This window comes from Mustela erminea, chromosome 12, assembly GCF_009829155.1.
Source record: "Mustela erminea isolate mMusErm1 chromosome 12, mMusErm1.Pri, whole genome shotgun sequence".
In the NCBI taxonomy this organism is placed as follows: Eukaryota; Metazoa; Chordata; class Mammalia; order Carnivora; family Mustelidae; genus Mustela; species Mustela erminea.
Window position 1 is genome coordinate 42552724 of NC_045625.1, and position 21201 is coordinate 42573924.

General features: G+C 44.1%; 1 protein-coding gene across 1 annotated transcript in view; it reads left to right on the forward strand.

The window, feature by feature from the left end:
• The window catches only part of MOB3B (MOB kinase activator 3B), a 199833-nt gene that overhangs the window by 72622 nt on the left and 106010 nt on the right, over positions 1–21201 (forward strand). The window contains exon 2 of the mRNA XM_032307294.1: positions 1830–2452. Within this exon, the coding sequence (XP_032163185.1) occupies positions 2035–2452 (418 nt within the window). The 5' untranslated portion in view covers positions 1830–2034. The remainder of the gene's footprint in view (positions 1–1829; positions 2453–21201) is intronic.

The following is a 21201-nucleotide window of genomic DNA, read 5'->3' on the forward strand; positions in this document are numbered from 1 at the left end:
TCAGAGTTAAGGATTCCTGGAAAGAAAGAAAAACCCTCTGAAGTCAGCTGAAGTAAAACAAGAGATTAATTTTTTTAAAGATTTTATTTTTTTATTTGAGAGAGAGCACTAGAGAGAGTGAGCATGCACAAGTAGGGGGCAGAGGGAGGGGAAGAAGGAGGCTCCCCACTGAGCAGGGAGCCCGATGTGGGGCTCGAGCCCAGGACCCTGGGATGGTGACCTCAGCCAAGGGCGGATGGCTTGACCAACTGAACCACCTAAGTGATTGAGCCACCTAAGAATTTATCTGACTAATTCAGGGAAAACCTGTGGATCTCAAGGGCTGGAATCCAGCTAGACTACAAAAATAACTGGAACTAATTCCTAGAAGATTATGAGGAACTCACAAAGCCACTCTCCTCACTGTTTCTCTTTGTCTCTGATCTTTTTCTCCCTGTAGCCACTTGTGCTCTTGTATCTGTTCTTCTGTATGTCAGTGACGTTTTCCTTCTCCTCTCCCCTTCCTTCTCTCCCCGCACCTTTATTCTCCTTCCTTCCTGGTTCTTCTCTCCTTCTTCCTCTGTCTGCACAGCAACTTTCTTAACTGCACTGCATGTGGTCCAGATAGGGTTCAGCCAGGCCCAGTTTTCATTGTTTCTCAGGAACAATGCCTGAAAAAGTCTGGGCCCTGATCCCAAATTCCAAAGAGAGAGATTCTTTTTTAAAAATTAACATATAGTGTATTAATTGTTTCAGGGGTACAGATCTGTGATTCATCAGTCTTACACAATTCCCAGCACTCACCACAGCACATACCCTCCCCAATGTCCATCACCCAGCCCCTCCATCCCTCCTACTCTCCTCCCCTCCAGAACCCTCAGTTTGTTTCCTGAGATTAAGAGTCTCTTAAAGTTTGTCTCCCTCTCTGGTTTCATTTTGTTTCATTTTTCCCTCACTTCCCTATGATCCTCTGTTTTGTTTCTCAAATTCCTTGTAACAGTGAGATCATATAATTGTCTTTCTCTGATTGACTTATTTCGCTTAGCATAATACCCTCTAGTTCCATCCACATCATTGCAAATGGCAAGATTTTGAGGGGCTTTTTGATGGCTGCATAGTATTCCATTGTGTGTGTTTTAGATATATATATATATATCTCACATCTTTATCCATTCATCTGTTGATGGACATTAGGTTCTTTCCATGGTTTGGCTATTGTGGTCATTGCTGCTATAAACATTCACGTACACGTGGCCCTTCAGATCACTACATTTGTATCTTTAGGGTAAATAGTAGTGTGATTGCTGGGTTGTAGTGCAGCTCTGTTTTCAACTTTTTGAGGAACCTCCATACTGTTTTCCAGAGTGGCTAAGCCAGCTTGCATTCCCACCAACAGTATAGAAGGATTTCCCTTTCCCAGGAGAAATATTCTTATTAGCCAGCTTGGTGTGATAGCCACCCCTGCTCCATTCAGTTATATTTAAGAGCATGGGATGGTGATCCTGTGCTTACTCAATAAAGGCATAGTGGGGAATGGGGCAGATGCTCTAGAAAGGCACATATATGAGATGGGGCTGGGGCCTTGACTAAGTGTTCTTGTTAATATCTTGGAGAATCCATTAGCCTATGACCACAGAGGAAGAGTTGCGAGAGATTTGATCAAGGGCATGAAGAAAAAGAGTTATTTGTGTGGTTTGAATCACCATTACACATGTTCGGGGGTCTGGCATGTCCTCAGTATCTTTATACCTGGGTGGAAGTAGGTACTGGCAGAAGCAAGGTGGAAATCAGATCTCAGCATTTGTCATTTCTTACATGCTTGGATGCTAATAAGAGCCTTTTCTCTACAGCCTTTAGGAAGAAACATGAGGTTCTCTTGGAGACTGTTCAAAAGGAAGATGGAGGGGGCTGCCTAAAAGAGATTAAAAGCTGCAGACCGCAAGCCTGGGGCCAGAGGGCTGGCAGTGGAAAACCCTGCTGGGTTGTGACCTCTCCCTGAAAAGTTCTAGGTGCCTTTTTGCTTCCTGCAAAAAAAAGGAAGAGAAGGAGAAGACCATGTCCATAGCCTTGAAGCAAGTGTTCAACAAGGACAAGACCTTCCGGCCCAAGAGGAAATTTGAACCTGGCACGCAGAGATTTGAGCTCCACAAACGGGCTCAGGCGTCCCTCAACTCCGGCGTGGATCTGAAGGCAGCTGTGCAGCTGCCCAGTGGGGAGGACCAGAACGACTGGGTGGCGGTGCACGTGGTGGACTTCTTCAATCGGATCAATCTCATCTATGGCACCATCTGCGAGTTCTGCACTGAGCAGACCTGCCCTGTAATGTCGGGGGGCCCCAAATATGAATATCGGTGGCAGGATGACCTCAAGTACAAGAAGCCAACTGCCCTCCCAGCTCCTCAGTACATGAACCTTCTTATGGATTGGATTGAGGTCCAGATCAACAATGAGGACATATTTCCAACCTGTGTGGGTAAGTCTGTGGCCGGCTTCTTGCGTATTTTGGTGCATCCCACCTAAGCTCAGAAAGTTTGCAGAGGCTTCTTCTAGGACTGTCTTTGAATGCTGGGTAACACCCTGTCGATGTTTCCTTAAATTCCACCGTACCTGCAGTGTCTTTTTCCATATCTAAGAACCTCCTTGAAATTAAAAAAAAAAAATTAGTGGACTACTTATATTTATTTTGTGGACCTCAGGGGTTACACATACCACATGCTAGGGAACATTGTCTTGGTGAAATGTTAGATTTGATCTTGCTGGTTTTCTTAGGACTAGACTCTAAACCCACCTAGTTATCCTCATAGAATTTTTATATTTTGGCTAGCTAACTAGTTAAAGTTACATTAACTCTGTGCATTTATTGGTATTCATCTCTCAGGCCGGAGAAGCCCAGTGTGAGAATCTGCGGGCTTGTTTGGGGATCAAGCAAACAGGGGTGTTGGCCTTCCAGGGAAATAGAGGTCCTGGCATTCTGTTCTGCCCACTCTTGATCATTTGTTATTAATTCCAGGCTGTACTGTTAACTGTAGATACTTGTGTAAGCTGCTGGACCCACTAGGACACTTGAGATGCAAATGCTTTCATTTGCTTGGTGCTCTGAGCCATAAAACTCTTCAAGGAGGAGGACCAAACCTTCTTTCCCTTTTATATTTCTTTATGCTGCTGATAATTGGATTTGCCTATGCACTGACAGGCTAAATTTAAAATTCAGGTTTGTTTGTTGTTTTTGTTTTTGTTTTTTAGGCCCAAGATTCAGTAGGAATGAGCAATCTCCTACTTCTACTCTTGTGTTTCCAGGGTCTAACACGGTACCCTGGAACCTTTGTAGGCAATCAGGAAATGCTTGTGGAATGACTGAGAAAATACTTGTGCTGTTGGACAGTAGTATTAAAAAGCTCTGAGATGGTTTGGGATATAAAAGAGGCATTTGGAACACATTGCTGAAATCCCCTCTAGATGGGATGTATGTCCCCATGTAGCATATGGGAAGTGGAGGTGGGGGGTATGGAAGTAATTAAGCCAATACCAGGGGGAGAAAAGCATATGCATTGATTAGGGCAGTATGGACATCTTGAAATATTCAGCACACAGACCGATTTGCTCAGAATCACTGTGCTGCCTTGACTTGTCCAGCTCCCTCATGTTCCTACTCTGTGCCATTCCTTGCTAAGGAAGGAGGTGGTGTGTGGGGTTGTGCAAACTCCCTTGGCTCACCAGCACAGAAGGAAGAAGGCAGGGTTGCCGAACTCCCCCAACCATATAATAGGCACCTCAGGGGAATGGGAAGCTCTTAGGTTCCTATCTTTTTATACTTTCATTGACTGTCTGAGGCTTCTTTTGTTGCTAGGAGGAATTTCTCCAACTGCCAATGCTCTGTGCTGAACAGGTGATAGCAATAAAGATAAATAAATGCGGGCAAGGATACGTCCTCTTTGTCTTTCCCCTCTGTTTCTGCTCCTTGATGCTTTGAACTCTGGGCACTTCGACTGTCTCTGGCAGCTGTGGTTACCACATAGAGTTGGTGACCAGAAATAACATCGCAGAGCCATGGTGTGTTACTTGAGAATAAGGAAGCTTCTGGCAGTCTGCTTGGAAACTAGGACATCATAGATGGCTTTAGACTTTACTAGGAGGAAATCAGTGGATGCCGCCATATCCCCGAGTCATTGACGTTGCTGTCTTTTTCCAGACATTTCCTTAGCCATGCAGTGGGCTTGCAGAACATACTCACCTGGTCAGAATCCTCTGTTTTAGCTCTGCCCAACCTTTGCTCCATAGTACATAGTTCTAAGAGATCTAAAAAGGGGCACCGTATTTTTTTTTTTTTCTTGCATGGGAAATAAGTTGGAAAGCGTTGAGTGAAAACAGTTTCTTTACTGCAGGACTTTTAATGTGCTAATGTACGTTATAAATCTCCGAAAAAGGAATATTTTGTTTAGTATGTAGTATTTCCTAATTTGAACCAGTTTTTTTTTTTTTTTTTTAAATGAAGCACCATTAGCATCTTTGGGGAAGTGTTAATCTATGTAAGTTAGAGTTGTCAAACATTTATTTGTATCAGAATTGCATGGGCCTTCTGTTCAAAATGCAAATTCTTTGTCCCTCCCCCTTAACAACCAAATCAGAATCTCTTAGATGAGACCTAAGAATCTGTACTCCTAATAAGCACCTGCCACTCTTTTTGTTTATTTTAACTTTCCAGAATGCTTTTCATTCCCCCAGAAACAGTCTGTTTCTTACCTGTCTGGTTTTATCCATTTTGTTTCTCCTTCTGGAATCCCCCGTCTTCTCTAGTGAATTTTCCTGCATCCCTTATAGCATGTCCTCTGTGAAGGCTTTTGCCCATGAGACTATAAAGCCCCTTAAGGTGATGGAATGTATTTTATTCATTTGAATATTCCAGTCCTAAGTCCAGTCTCGCTGCCTTACAAGTTATTACATGGATGAACAGGCAGGTTGATGGATGGAAGGATGGAGGAGAAAATAATCTTTATAAAGTCCCACCGTGTCTGTAGTGCTGGTGATCGAGAGTTAAACAGAACCTCTGAATCCCTTCATCACCATCCTCATTCTGTTCTGCACCTTCATAGAGTTTAATTTTCTCTGTTTAATTTTCCAGTGTGGAATGTTAGGGGTCAGTAAAAACCACCACCCTCCACCATTGCCCTAAAGGTCTTCATCAGCATCCTGCTCACCTCTGTCATTTGCCCTTGAATTATATTGTTGCCATCTTTTGAAAAAACTTACCTTTAAGAGCCACTTTCTCTGTTAGAATTCATTTCCTCTTCTTCCTCCCCCTGATTCCAACCTACTTTTCTCTCTCTCTCTCTTTTTTTTTTTTTAATCTTTGTTCTCCCATGAGTCATTATCATGGAAATGATCAAGATGTCTGTCAGGATAAAGTAAAAGAAGAATTCTCTGCAAACAGCAGACCCCGGGTGGATGAGAAATGGGGAGTTCTGCTTAGCATTAGGGCTTTGAATCCCAGGCATATTTCTGTGTTCTTGCCTGGGCATTGAGAGGAGTTCAGACTTCACCTCCTCCCCACTGTGATCCAAGGAAATGGGACCGGAAAATACTGACAGATGTGAAGGTTTCACCCTCAGTTAGGTATGAAAGCATATAAACAGCTGTTGATCTCTGCCATTGAAACACAGGGGGAAAGAAAAGCTTTCATCTGTTCCTGGATCCTAGTTTAACTAGGATGCCCGTACTATTTTGAAGTCCAGCGTTCTCAGTTGGGAGCATACCAAACAGATGTGGCTCCCTTGTGAACCACAGTCTCCTCCACTCCCCCTTGATCCCCTTAAGCTTCCTTTGTGAAAAAGTCAACAGATGTCCCTGTGAAAGCTTCTAAAACCTCCTTCAGTGCAGAAGCAGAGGCCACCTCCTCTTGCATTGTATCTCCTCAACCACTTGTAGAGATAACAGCAGGAAAATAGCTACGTCGTTCTTTATTCTATGGCCTATCTAGTTAACAATAATTTTTATGTTCTAGCCCTCAGCTTCTCTGTTTTTCTGTTATATAATAGGACGTCATATCTTAGTTCTAACACTAAGAAAAAAATGAGTGGAAAACTTAGAGCTCCTCCAACTCATGTTTTTAAAAAGTCTCTGAACAGGAGGAATGAGAACATTTAAAAATTAATTACATGATCTCACCTACCTTTATGGTTTTAGAATAGTTGGGTGTCATGCAAGGAGAGAGCAGGGAAGGAAGGCAAGAAAGGCAGTGGGGGTGGGGGACTCATGTCTGTTGGGCGTGCTAAGTGCCACTGTTAATCTTTCTTAATTCTTGCAACAACTCAATTAATTAAAATTCCATTTGCCAGTGGGGATGCTGACATTTAAATAAGCTAAGGGGTTTCCCCAAGGTCGTACCGCTAGTAAGTCATTAGAAGTCAGAGTTTGGGTTCAAGAGTAGCAAAAATCCATGCCCTTATTTCCTACTACGATTCATAGCATGAATCATTATTTGCAAATTTTCCTTCACATGGCTAAAGATTTCTCAATCAATGGTTCTAGGAGGTTGCCTAGGATGGAGAAAATGTTACAAAACCTGACTTTGTTATAACTTTTAAGGAAGTTATTCTTTTTTGGTTTTTGTTTTGTTTTGTTTTTGTTTGCTCCTGTTTAAAAAAAAATCACCTACAAAATGCCTGAAGTGTATGTCCAGGCACTGGAAGTGTTTCCATGTTCCATGGCGAGATCAGGGAAGGGATGACTTAGCCTCTTGAAAACACTTTGTGAGCCCATAATGATCTATTACTATGGTTCATTGATTCTTTCATTTAATAAATGCTTGAAAAGCTCCTGCTCTGAAGCAGGCCCTGTTTTAGGCACTGAGAGAGCAAAGCAGAGTTCATGTCCTTGAGAAGCTTCCATAACGTCCAGAATGTCAAGTTGCTCTCTAGGTTTTTCCAAAATGGGTAGTTTGTTCAGTGATCAAGTGCATTGTGGAAATAGTTGCATCCCTTTGACTACCTTTCTCATGAGACTACAGCTGAGTTTCATCCTCTGTCAAAATATTGTGGCAGGAAACACGAGATTATAAAGCTGTCTGTGGGGAGAGCTCTTCAGACATGAGGTGTCAGGGAACTGGGTTTATAATTAGCCTTTAAATTTTTTTTTTCACTTTTTTTTTATTATGTTCAGTTAGCCCCTGTATGGTATAAGTACATCATTAGTTAGTTTGTTTGTTTGTTTAAGATTTTATTTATTTGGCAGAGGGAGAGATCACAAATAGGCAGAGAGGCAGGAGGGAGTGGGAGTGGGAAGCAGGCTCCTCTGCTGAGCAGAGAGGCCCATGTGGGGCTCAGTCCCAGGACCCTGAGATCATGACCTGAGCAGAAGGCAGAGGTTTTAACCCACTGAGCCACCCAGGCACCCCACATCATTAGTTTTTGATGTAGTGTTCAGTGATTTATTAGTTACATATAACACCCACTACTTATCACATCACGTGCCCTCCTTAATGCCCATCAAATTAGTGACCCCATCCCCCCACCCCTCTCCCCTCTAAAACCTTCTGTTTGTTTCCGGGAGTCCATTGTCTATCATGGTTCGTCTCCCTCTCCAGTTTCTCCTCCTTCAGTTTTCTCTCCCTCCCCTATGGTTCTCTGTGCTATTCCTTCTCTTCCACGTATGAATGAAACCATACGATAATGGTGGTTCTCTACTTGACTTATTTGACTTAGCACAATCCCCTCAAGTTCCATCCATGTCACTGCAAATGGCAGATATTCATTCTTTCTGATGGCTGAGTAATATTCTTTGTATATATGAAACACGTCTTTTTTAGCCATTCATCTGCTGAAGGGGCTCTTCGCTCCTTCCACAGTTTGAGCCTTTAGATTTAAACTATTTTTTTTTTATTGTAGGTCTTCCTCATTTTTTGGTTTTGATACAAATCTGTGTAACACCGGTAAGACAGCGTGTACATCAGCAAAATGTATTTACCTGTGGTCAAGCTAAGATTGGCCTTGCAGACGGAGACCTGAATTGATTCAAGGAGCTCTGCCCTCACAGGGTCTTCTGTGATGTTGGTAAAAGCATAACTGAGAACTGTAATTCGATTTTACAGGACTGTTGTAAGGATTAACGGAGGCCCTGAGAGTAGAAACACCCAGCCCTGAGCCCTGATCATCTCTAAGTGGTGCTGAGAAACAAATGAGCTTATTGCTTTTCTCTCTCTGCATAGTCTTCTGCATAACTATCAATGCAAACTAATGGTGACCACTGGCAATTTCTGAACAGTATCCCTAGAACAATAAAATGCATTGTAAAAGACTCAATAAGATTTTTAAAAGTTAGCAGTCTTCACTGCTGAATTGCTCTGTCTTGGGGTTGTAATCTCTCCATAGGTTGTCATCTCTCAAAGACTTTGGGAAATTTCACTGTTTTTTTAAGGAGCTAGAGCAAATCCTGGTTTGGGGCATGAACACCTAACTATTCAGGGAGAAAGCCATTTGGTGGGGTCTTCTCACTTGGTTTTCAGAAGATTGAGTCCTGAACCTGCCAATGTCCAGTGTTAAAGCAGCCAGCCTCAGTAGAGGGTGGGTACAGATTGGTGGAGAAGAGGGGAGATAGCCTACCAGTCACATCTGGGACAAACTACTCAGTGAAATCAATGGTGGGCAAGGTTATCTCGATTTGATCTCTTAAGAGGATGGGGAAAGTGTTCTCAGGCAGCTTAGGGCCAGGAATGGAGCTCCCAAGATAGCCTTGTGAGCTAGCAAGATTTCCTAGAGCTTTTGAAAACACGATTTGCCTTTGGGATCTAAGAGACTGTTAGGCTTTCTAAGAATTTACTGGTTGGGAGGGCCTAATAATAAAGCTGCCGTCTTTTGGACAGGTACTACCCTAAATACTTTACCTATATTATGTCATGTAAAATGTAAAACGGTCCCTCTAAGGCACATAGTATGATTTTAGTTTCACAGATGAAAAAGATTAAGGAACTCGGCCAAGTTCACACAGGCAGGACTGGGATTCAGACCCACGGAGGCCCAACTCCACAGCCGTGGTCTCAGCTACTCAGACAACCTGTGTCTGTCTTACCCCAGAATAAACGCCAGCCTCGTTTTACCTCTGCCTGTTTCATCAGATGTTAAATCCTCTCTGGGAAGAGTCCGAAGACAAACCCAACAGTCACAGTGAGGGGTATGAAAATAGACAGGGCCCTGCATCTGATAGGAATTATACTGGGTCCTTAGGATGGGAACTCCCAAAGTTCTGCTTTTTATGTTTTTTTAAAGATTTTATTTATTTATTTGAGAGAAAGAGAATGAGCAGGAGGAAGATCAGAGGGAGAGGAACAAGCAGGCTCTGCGTTGAGCGTGAAGCCTGAGGTTAGGCTTGTTCCTAGGATCCTGAGATCACGACCTGAGCTAAAATCAAGAGTTGGACGCTTAACCCTCTGGGCCACCCAAGTGGCCTTGGTCCTGCTCTTTTTAAGAACTTGCTTCCTCTGGGGTGCCTGGGGCCCAAGTTTGTTCAGTTGTAAATTCATAGCAAACATGCAGATACAGCTGAATCCACTCCTCCACACCCCCACTGGCTACTGGAGAATTGACGGTCTATTGTGGATGATCACAATTCCCTGCCTTGTTAACCCAGTACTGCAGTGACTTGGTGGCTCTGTTAATGAGGACAGTGTTGAATAACTACCCCCACTCAGCAGATCCCAAGAGATGCTGCTGAAAAACGGTGAGTGCCTCTTTGTGATAAGAAGCAAGGAAGAAGGGAAGTAGATACAGGGAGCTCAGAAGACCTCGAGACTGCCCTGCAAGGGAAGGCTAATTATCTGCTATCCCAACCTGCACTGAGTTCTCCATTACCTGTGCTATGTAATTTTAATGGGCCAGATCTCGGGTGACAAGTTGTTACATCTCAGCATCAGTTGGGAAGGCAAAAGGGATATGTGATATTCAGTGGAAAACAGAGATGAAAAACAAAAGCTGTCATGCGGTTGGGGTGGGGCCCCTGCTGCTTTAACTTGGGTAGTGAGCGTGGCGTCCTTCCTTAGCCAGCGAAGGCTGCGCTGTGGTGGTCAGTGCTGCACGGAGACGCGGGCCGGCCCAGAGCCATACTGTAGGGATGTGGACGTACATCTACAAGTACAGCGGGATGGACAACAGTGACTTAACCAGAACTCTTGCCCGGAATAGAGTATGGAGTTGGAAGGAACAGTGGTACAAGCCACTTGGAGGGAAGGCGAGACCCCTAAGCCTGTACTGGAATTCCCCACTGACCTCTGCAGAGAGCAGGTTTGTTTATCTGAGCGGGGCTCATCCGCAGAGCCCTGATTCCACAGGTCTTCCCTCTCTGCCCTACTGGCCAGTGGTATGCCTTCCTATAGATAGGGTATACATACCTAAATAATGTCATTTTGAAGGGAGATCCAGTTACGGGCCTGCCGTAGAGCTCCATGTGTAGAGGGTGATGCGTTTCCTTTAAAATATCTTGTAGCCATCTGCAGACGGGACCTTTCTGTCATTTTAGCTTTAGTAACTCATGCTGAATGCGTCATCTAAGTGATAATCCTATCCATTTCTTTCACATAATCTGCTTTTCCATGAAATCTTCTAATAAATGGATGCCCTGGGAAAATGAACCAGTCTGGAGTGGGAAGTTGGGGGACAGCAGTAAAAAGGAACCAAAGCATTAGTGTCTGTCAGATGTGACTTTGAATCCCAGTAATCAACTTTTACTGGCAAATTTTCAGTCTCTCTAAACTTGTTTCTCCATCTGTAAAATGCGTGTAACGGTAGCTACATCATGGGATGGTTGAGGGAATTCAATAAATGCTACGTGTCAACCCCTCAGCCCAGTGCTGGATAAACTTTACATGTTCCCTCGCTCAACATCACACAGTATCTGGTGAAATAGATGCGCCAGGTGAATTGAGGTGAAAAAGGGAAGAACCTCGGATAAAAATCCACTAATGATACCAAACATTCGACATTGGGGTTGATCGTTCAGGTTCCCTTCCTCTTTTACTACATCTCATGGAACCAGTGGAAGAAAAGGTAAACTTGCATGGGATGAGATTAACCTCGCGTGACCTTGGCTAGCAGGAGCAGGACCAGGTCCACAGCAGGACTACGGAAGATGCTTCATAGGCACAGCCTGCGTGGCCTGCACCAAGCCCATTCCACCTTCTTGTTTCCGCCCCAGGGTACGGCGTTCAGCAGAACACTCTGCACTGAGTGGACACCTGCAGAGCTAACGACCGCAGGGCAAGTGGAGATTGACTGACGATGCCATGTAGTTCCTATTGCTGATCATAGGTCTTCCTAAAAAAAACAGGAAGGAGTGGAATTTTTGGTCACTTGGCTCACATTTTCATTTCTTGGACCAAGTTCAATATTTAAAGGAAGCTTGTCCAAGAAGCCTTTTGTGATGGGAATACCTCTTTGGTGGTGTGTCTCGTTGACTCTCAGGGCATGCCTCTGGAAGGGAAAGTGTGTGTCTTCATGGAGAGATGAAATGAACTGTTAGCATTCTCATGGGGAAAGGAGAACCCGTTCTTCAAAAGAAGCAATAGGTTTTCGGGGTTTCTCAGCCCAGGATCCCGAGAGTGGAGAACCAGGACAGTTTAAGGGAGGAGCTCCAGCCAAAGGAGTATTTGTTTAGTTGCTTACCCCCGGAATCCTGTCATCCAGGAAACTGCCAGCAGTGACAGGCTGAAGTGAGGGAGCCCTGATGCTGGGCATGGCAGCAAAGTAGAGCCTCAGCATCCGGGGACGACCGAGCGTCCCTTGTAGGTGACTTCCTTCAACATCACCTTGGTTGCTGGGCCCAGCCAGGGAGTCCTACCGTGCACCCCATAAGGAGCAGAGGGAAGGAAGTTGTCGAATGCTGGGAATTTACCTGGTATGGCCCCTCATCAAATATAAATCATCCTTATTTTGCCATCCCAGAGTAGGGAAGAAAAAGCTATAGCTGAGGACATCTGTCTTCGCATGTGTCTGAAGAGAAATGTGAGCAAATATATGTTACTGACATATACCAAGATCCCTAGGGAACTCTCTGTGGGCAGGAGCTGTGTGTTTTGATGGCTTTATTTCTGTTTTCCAAAAGGACCATAGAACGAATGGCTTCATCACATGAGTTCAGGTTCAAATCCTTTCCTCGCTTTACGGGCTCTGCCCTGAACTTCTCTGAGCCTGTTTCCTCGTCTGGAAAATGGGGGGTAGTAATGATGATACCTGCTTAGTAAGGTTATGAACTAATATAAGGTTATGAATTAAGTGTCACAGTGCGTATGAAGCTCTTTATGAGTTCCCGGCAGAGAGTTAAGTGCTGAATAAATTTGAGCTTTATTTCCTTCTTGCAGTGATATAAAAAGGGGAGACTTGTGATTTATTGCAGCTCTAATGCCTGATTCTAGAGGAGAATGTCTCTTACAGCATTCTCTGCACACTTCTTTTCCAACTGAACTTAAAAATTAAGAAAAGTTACTGACCCTATCATAATTATAGTAGTGATCTTGGAAAAAAATAATTTCCATATCCATTAGAGTCCCGATTAAGAATCAAAACTTGAACACCAGCTGAAAGCAGTAGATTCCATTTTTTTGGCAGGGTAATCAAGTTCTAAAGTTTAAAATACAGTAGTAGTCAGGACATCTGGGTGGCTCTGTCAGTTAGGTGTCTGCCTTCGGCTTGGGTCATGATCCCAGTGTCTTGGGATCCAGCCCCGCATCAGACTTCCTGCTCAGCACGGAGCCTGCTTCTCCCTCTCCCTCTCTGCCTGCTGCTCTGCCTGCTTGTGCTTTCTCTTCATCTCTCTGTCAAATAAAAAAAAAAATAAAATCTTTAAAAAACAAACAAATAAATAATAAATAAAATAAAAATAAAACACAGTAGTAGTCATATTAACGAACATGTATGACCTATTCTGGGCCAAACACCATGCTTCGTTCTTTCTGGATATATTTTTCTAATCCTCACAGAAGTTCTGGTTGACCATTGTTATTATCCCTATTTTAAATGAGGAACCTGAGATGACTTTCTCTTCCCAGAGTATGGGCAGAGCTGGAAAGTCAAACTGGGATAGTGTAGAGAGCAGGTAGTAACAAAAGGTTTGAGCCACTCTGACCCTAGGGTTGGACAAAAGGAGGGGAAAGGATTTCGGGTGCCTGGGAGCCAGGGTGCTCAGCAGGAGCTGGGTGCACAGAGCAAAGACCTGGTCCATAGGCCCTAGAGCCAAGAACATGAGTCCAAAGGAGAGAGGGTGAGGAAAAGTGCCTGGGTGTCTGTTACCCTCCTCTTCTCTCCTGCCGGTGCTCCCCCTGGTCTTTGGCATAGAAGCCTGGGGGCTCTGTGTCTGGAAGGGTGAGGAATGGATCTGAGAACAAATAGTTCAGCAAGTGACTGGCTTATGGAGAAACCAGATAAATAAAAAATAAATGTATGATATAATTTTGGGCAGTGATAACTTCTGGGAAGACCACTGAAGTTGGAACAGGGTTTTGGGATGCTGTAAGATTTGAGATAGATGTAGAGTGGTGGTTCTCAATTTTTGCCTTTTTTTTTTTTTTTTTTTTTTTTTTGGTTTCAGAACACTTTCATACTTTTAAAAATTATCAAAGATTTCAAAAGCCCCTTTTGTTTACATGGGTTCTATTTATGAATAATAACTATATTATATATTACAAGTAGGAAAGTTTACAAATATTTATTCATTGAAAAAAACAATAAACATCACATATGAACATATATAACATTTTTCATGAGAAGTAATGGTTTCCCAAAACAAAAAAATAGAGTAGGAAGAGTGGCATTGTGTTATTTTTTTAAAATCTCTTTAGTATCTCTTTAGAAGACAATTGGACTCTCCTATCTGCTTCCACATTTTGATGTATTGTGATATGTTGTTTCGTTCAAGTCTAGGATCTAGGGTCAAGTCTAGGGTCACAATAAATAGCTGAAATGTGATGACTTTGCATAACCCTGACAGGATCCTCATGAAAGAACCCCAGGGCTCCATACAGTGCTTTGAAAACCACTGATACACATAAAGCGATGAGGAGCCCTGTCCTTTGCACCTACTAGGTATTTGACATTTGGGTTGAATGAACACAAATGAAAATTGCACTGAGGATTTGCTGTCCCGTGTGACAGTGGTGACATTGGGGACATCATGATCGTATAAACCAGTTAGGCAACACTGTTAGGGCCCCATTCATCAGTAGGACATAAACTCTGTGATATTTATCCAGCAGTGATGATGGCCTCTGTGTTCATAGTTCTCCCTCTGTGTTCATGGTTAACGTCGGCTCTCGCTCACAGACTTTTGTAGGACCACCAAAAGAAAGATGCTAATTACTGTCTTGAAAAAAAAGAACCCTCTGATTTCTTTAGCACTGTGTTCACACCAACCTAAAGAGCTACTTCAAACTAGACACTTAATTGGTGGTTCTTGATGTGCATCTAGGCAGCATTTTAACACGTGAATGGAATTGCTATGAAATAATTATTGTGCTCTACAATAAAGAATGGTAGGCCACCACCAGTTACTCACCTTGCAAATGCTATGCAGCAGATAATCAAGTTCAGGGTGGTGTTCTGTCTGAATCAGAGAGGTCACGAATTTCTTCTCACCATATACTGGTATATAGTCTTAATAGAATGGCAGGTTTAGCCGGGACCTAAGTAATACTTGTAAGCTGTTATGGGAAAGAAATTGGATGAATGATCTAGGAAGTATTTGCTCTTTTGGATTATGTGTTACCTGCTCTCTCCATCGGCACAGATAATTAAATTCGGCGTTAACCGAGCCCCATGACAAACGATACCGTGCTGGACACAACCATTAGTCAGCTTTAGATAGACAAGACCATACTGCTTCCAACCTGCAAGTGGACAGATAGAAGAAGATTCTGTGGGTAGAATAGTTTGTTTTTTTTTGTTTTTATTTATTTATTTATTTATTTATTTATTTGACAGACAGAGATCACAAGTAGGCAGAGAGGCAGGCAGAGAGAGAGAGGAGGAAGCAGGCTCCCTGCTGAGCAGAGAGCCCGATGTGGGACTCGATCCCAGGACCCTGAGATCATGACCTGAGCCGAAGGCAGCGGCTTAACCCACTGAGCCACCCAGGTGTCCCGGTAGAATAGTTTTTAAGTGGGGTTTTAAAAAATATCTTATGCCAGGGGTGCATGGGTGGTATAGTTGGTTAAGCATGTGACTCTTGGTTTCAGCTCAGGTCGTGATCTCAGGGTCATGAGATTGAGCGCCACAGGGGGCTCCACGCTCAGGGCAGAGTCCCCTTGAGATTCTCTTCTCCCTCTCGCTCTGTCCCTCCCGCTGCTCTCATGCGCACGCACTCTCTCGCTCTCTAATATAAATACATAAATCTTCAGAAAAATATCTTATGCCAAGTGAAATGTATTTTATTGCTTTGTCAGAGGCACAGTTCACATCTGGCTTTCTGAGTGGATTATATCATTATCTAGCTTTGGTTTCATGCTGTGGCTCTAATAACGTGTACCATTTACTGAGCACTTACAATAGGTTAGGTGCTTTACAAAGTTCACTTGCTTTGAATAACCTTTTTAGAGAGATATTTTTTGCTTGTTTTCCAAATAAGGAACGCATCTCAGGGAGGCACGTGGCCACACAGCCTGTTAAGGCTTGCAGCAATTCTTTTTGACTGCTCGGTGTTTTTTCACAGTGATATGCACATTCTAGACATGTGCTTTCATGCCTCGCATAAACTCACAGACATATAGATATTCAAAGACTGAGTGGGAGAGGAAAACAATGAAAGGACAATTCGAAGATGCAAAACGTTCGATTTCTCTGTGACACCAAAGCATGAGGCCCTTGCAGAAGAAATCCTACCTGGATGAAATAAGGTATCTCAAGCCATAGCCTTGAATGCTGGGATTTTGACACAGGGTCACTTGCAACTTGGGACATTGATGTTGGTGGGACAGAGCTTCCATTAATTAATAAGGTGAGACAGGTGGTTCAGGGGTTTTCATTATGTGGTGAAGGTTAAGTGTGTGTGTGTGTGTGTGTGTGTGTGTGTGTGTGTATATATGTATAATGATTAAAAGTCTCACTGGTTAGGAAGAGGGGGATAAAAAATAAAAGAATATAAGGGTATGCCAGCTTGCTACATTCAGTGCCCTGTGGTTTCATGCCAGATCACTGAGCAGACCAACATAGTACAGTCTCCAATTTTCAGGACCATGTGTACAACCCCCGGTCCCTCCCTCTGCCTCCCCTTTTTTGCTCCGTGGTTGGTTAACCCTGTTTCCTCTGCTGTAATGCTAGAAGACCTAGGTCATGAGGTTGCTATGAGGTCTTAGGATAACACACAGGTTTGGCACGTAGAAAACGGGCGATAAATATCAACTACCCTGGTTCCCAATAATATTGCGGATACTGCATCTCTTCAAAGTCATTGCTGGGTCTCTCTCCCGTAGGAGAAGCTGCACATCCCAGTTCATGATAGAGGCTCCCAGAAATAAAAACCATAGAGGCCGCAACCCCCCAATAGCCAGGGTCAGAGGCAGGTTGCTGGACCTCCCGCAGGGGTGGACTGTTCAGCCGTGGTTTGCCAGTCACCCCTTAGACAGTGGACCCTTCGGGGCCCGTGAAATTTTTTTAGCCCGAAAACACGTTGACTGTTAGGGCAGCCCTGGAATCTGGCTGCCTTTATCAGTCTGTGATGATTCATGGGGCGGACTGGCTGAGCTGTTCTTCCAGGTGGTCCAGGTGTGTTGTTCACCCTCCCCCACCCCCGCACCAGCTCCCCGGCCTTCTCTCTGACAACGTGAGGTCCATGGAGGCACTCTGTCCGCTCCAGAGAAAGACAACCAAAAGCAGGGCTCACGTGTTTCAAATACAGTAGTGTAGCCTTTTCCAAGACGGTTTGAAAAGGGATGCTGTCAAAGTGAACCTTTTAAAACATCTAGTAAATCTATAAGGGTAAGTTTCCGGAAAAAGCTAGGTTTCAGAACTAGGTTCAGAGCTACTAATTCAGCAGCTACTTATTAAGCCCTCCACATTCCAAGTACTGTATTCATCCGTGGGACACAAAGACTGGTCTACCCGGTCCTTGTGGCTGTCTCTCAGGGGCTCCTCCACACCCCTGAAAGCCCTCTATTCCCATCATTGGAACATTTAACCCACCAGAGACTCTGACTTTCTTCCCAGGTTTTAGTGGCAGGCTGGTCTCTCCTAACCTCATTTATTAGGCCAGCTCCTCATCCTACATTCCAAGACCAGGAAGTGAATTCTTGCTTGGAGCTCTGCCTGGTACCCTAGTCACTTAGGACTGGCATCCCACCTTGTCTGCCCAGTTGTGCCCATATTGGAGTCACTTATGATATCCAGACTGATAACAGGGTCCGCACTACTGGATGCCAGCTCCTTCCATGCTGACCACTGGCCAGCTCGGTTCCTCTGCCAGCCCCCTGTCCTCTTGAGTTTACCCCAAGCATCTTCCTCATCCTCATTGGTTTGTCTGGGGTCCTAAACCTTCTGCCACTGACGAGGTCCTCCTACCACCAACTTAGTAGAAGCTCGGCAGCCATTTACAACCTCAGGCTAGGCACTGTGCTTTGAGCAGGGAGCAAGCCCTGAGAGGGCTCCCAGGCTGGGCAGGAATGGGGCTCTGAGTCAAGGTCCCCTGTACTGATCGTGCCCTGACTTGACTGCGCAGGCTTTTTCTAAGGGTAATGTTCTGCTCCTCTGGCCAGACTGAAGTGTGGTCAAAAGCCGAGGGACTAACAGGTGGTACAGCCCCCTTGCTCACAGGAATTCTCAGTGCCCTCAACTATCATGTAGTTACTCCTACTGCTGTCTGTGCTTCCAACAGGTAAAGCGGCTTGCATCACCGTGTCCTAATGGTATTGCAATGAAATAAGAAAAGAAAAAATGCATCTGACACTTTGCATGGGAGGGCCTTATCAAGCTGTTCCATGCATTGGTCCAGCCATCCATCTCCGTAATTTAAGAAATAGCAACGTGATTTCTGTTCTCCCATAGCGTCTAGATGTTTTTGTTTTCAGTAGGATTTAGCAAAGTCATTATCCCATGCTTTATGAAGAAGGCTTCAGTCTAAAAATACTTCAGTACATTGTTTTAAGTGACATTAGAAAAAAAAAAAAAAGCTGAAGTCTTTTTTCCTTGGAGAATAAGCAGTTTCAGATCTAAGGCTGATGTTTCCCTAAGGATGATTCTCACTCTATCGCATAGCTCACTGCTCATGAATAATGAGTCTGACAAATGTGGGATGCATCAGTGAATTTCAGAAGGAAGGGCTCTGGTGACGGTGTGATGCAGATTGTAGTAGCTGAAGGGGGATTTTTTTTTTTAATCAGAAATGACTCTATTTTTCCTCCATCAAATGGATCATAGTCATCAATGATTAACAGATAAATAGATCTCATATAAATAACTAAATGAATTTGGTAAGAGAGCCACAGCCCCCTAACTGACTCATGTCCAATAAAATTATTATTTTTTAAAAAATTGAATTATTTGACACAGAGAGAAATCACAAGTAGGCAGAGAAGCAGGCAGAGAGAGCGGGGGAAGCAGGCTCTCTGCTGAGCAGAGAGCCTGATATGGGACTCAATCCCAGGATGCTGCACTGAACTACCCTCATGTCCAATAAAATAAGACAGTTTTCCCATGGCCATCAGCAGGGGCTTGAATCTCCTCAAAAAGGAGTAAAGTTAACGAATAACTTCCTATATTTTTTCCTATAGTAGTCTTTGGTATTCTAGGAGATCTTACTACCAAGGGGGGCGGCACAACTCTTTAGCTCATTTGTCACATAGCAGATAGTTGTTTTATTAAAAATCGCAAATCAGATCATGTTCATTCTGTGGTTAAGAAGCTCCAGTATCGAAGGGAGACCCTCCTACAGTGTTGGTGGGAATGCAAGCTGGCTCAGCCACTCTGGAAAACAGCATGGAGATTCTCAAAAAGTTGAAAATAGAGCTGCCCTACAACCCAGCAATCGCACTACTGGGTATTTACCCTAAAGATACAAATGTAGTGATCTGAAGGGCCATGTGCACCCAAATGTTTATAATAGCAGTGTCCACAATAGCCAAACTATGAAAAGAACCTAGATGTCCATCAACAGATGAATGGATAAAGAAGGTGTTTTATATATATATATACACACACACACACACACACACACACACACACACAACACGCATATACATACATACAACAGAATACTATGCAGCGATCAAAAATGAAACCTTGCCATTTGCAATAATGTGGATGGAATTAGAGGGTATTATGCTAAGTGAAATAAATCAACCAGAGAAAGACAATTATCATATGCTCTCGCTGATATGTGGAATTTGAGAAACAAGGCAGAGGATCATCAGGGAAGAGAGGAAGAAATGAAATGGGATGAAACTAGAGATGGGGACAAACCATAAGAGACTCTTAATCTCAGGAAACAAACTGAGGGCTGCTGGAGTGGAAGGGGCTGGAAGGGGTGGTTGGGTGATGGACACTGGGGAGGAGGGTATGTGCTAATGTGAGCTCTGTAAATTGTGTAAGACTGATGAATCACTGACAGTACCGCCAAAACAAGCAATACATTTTTACAAATTATATGTTCATTAAAAAAAAAAAAAAAAAGCTTCAGTATCTTACCACTACAACCAGAAAAAAGTTCTAACTCCTTCCCTTGGCCTGCTGCATCCTCCGTAAACTGGCCCTTAGCTACTCCAACCTCCTCTTGCACCGTTTCCCTCTGCCCACCAGACTCCAGGTGTTCCTGGAGCTTCTCAATCCCACCGCCACCCCTGCTAGTTCTTCCTCCCCCTCCCCACCTCCAAGCCTTTGCACTTGCTGTTTCTCATGTCCAGGACCCTTCGCCTAGATTTTTGTGTAGGTCATTCAGGTCTCAGCTCAAATTTCCCCTCCTTGGAGAGAATTTCTCTAAATACTCCACATAATATGACCTAGGTCCCTTCTGTTTGTCTCTAATAGACCATCCCATCCAGTTTTCTTACTACCATTTTCATTCTGAAATTATCTTATTCATTTATATTAATTAACAGGGATAAGAGAACCAGTAATTCCTTACTAAAAATCAAATAAGAGGTGAAAATCACCATCATAAATCTGAAAAATTACCTTTTTCCATGCACATGATTGCCTGAAAGAAGGTGTCTAATTCAACACATATTTACTCACTATGTGCCCTGTACAGTAGTAACTTTGGGAGGCCATTTTTATTTAAGGCCATTCTTCTCTGAGAAGAACCCTTTAGTGAGATTGAGAATCTTGGAGGATTTGAGAGCAGGGGGTGCTGGAAGTTTGGGTGAGTTGATTTTGAGGTGCCTGTGAGACTATGAACCAGTCTAGTGGATATCCAGGTCTGGGAATCGGAAACCAGGTGGGCCATGCAAAGGGTGTTGAAGTCATAGGTGTGGCTTCACCTAAGGAAAGAGTTTCAAGTATAAGGAGAAAAGGCCTAGGATAGAGCCCTGAGGGACCCCGTCGTTAAGTGGCGCGGAGTCAGGGGTGTGTTGGTCAAGGCGTTGGAGAAGGCAAGAGTAAGAAAATCAGGAGTGTGTCACCAGAGCCGAGGGAAGAAGGGCTGCAGAGAGTAGCCATGTTGAGAGGTTCAGATGAGTGCGGAAAAGACCGGCCATCACAGATCCGTAGCGGGAGGAGGCAGACAGCAGTCCAGGAGAGGCGAGCACATTTCTAAGGCAGCCCTGTTCTCCCGAAGAGATTCTGATCGACATCAGTGCCAAACAGAGCCTAGCCAGTTCCGCTTCCCGGTTCCAAAGCAGAGAACGTCTGCCTGCAGAGGGAGGAGTGGGGGACAGGAAGCCGCATCTCCAAAAGGGGGTGAATGAACACTGTGGGTCTTGACTTCTCAGTTCCATTTCTCCCCTCGCCGTTGCGCTGCTCCTTCTGCCCTCGTCCCCTCCCACAAAACTACCGCATTAGCCATGCTCACTCAAGTGGTTTTCCCTTTTGTTCAACCCAAAGGCCCTGGGGTAATCCAAGAGCTCTGACCGCAGAGAAAAGGCTGTTTGCCCCTCCCCCACAGGCTCCATTAGAGGTCACCCTTGGCAGTGACAATAGCTTAGCAGGATTACTGCCGTAGCCTGCAGTTCCTACACTGTAAATTACGAGTCCCATGCACCTTCCACATGCACGGAAAGGCTTCCTTGTCATCTGTAAATCACAGAGATCTTAAGGACCTTGACGA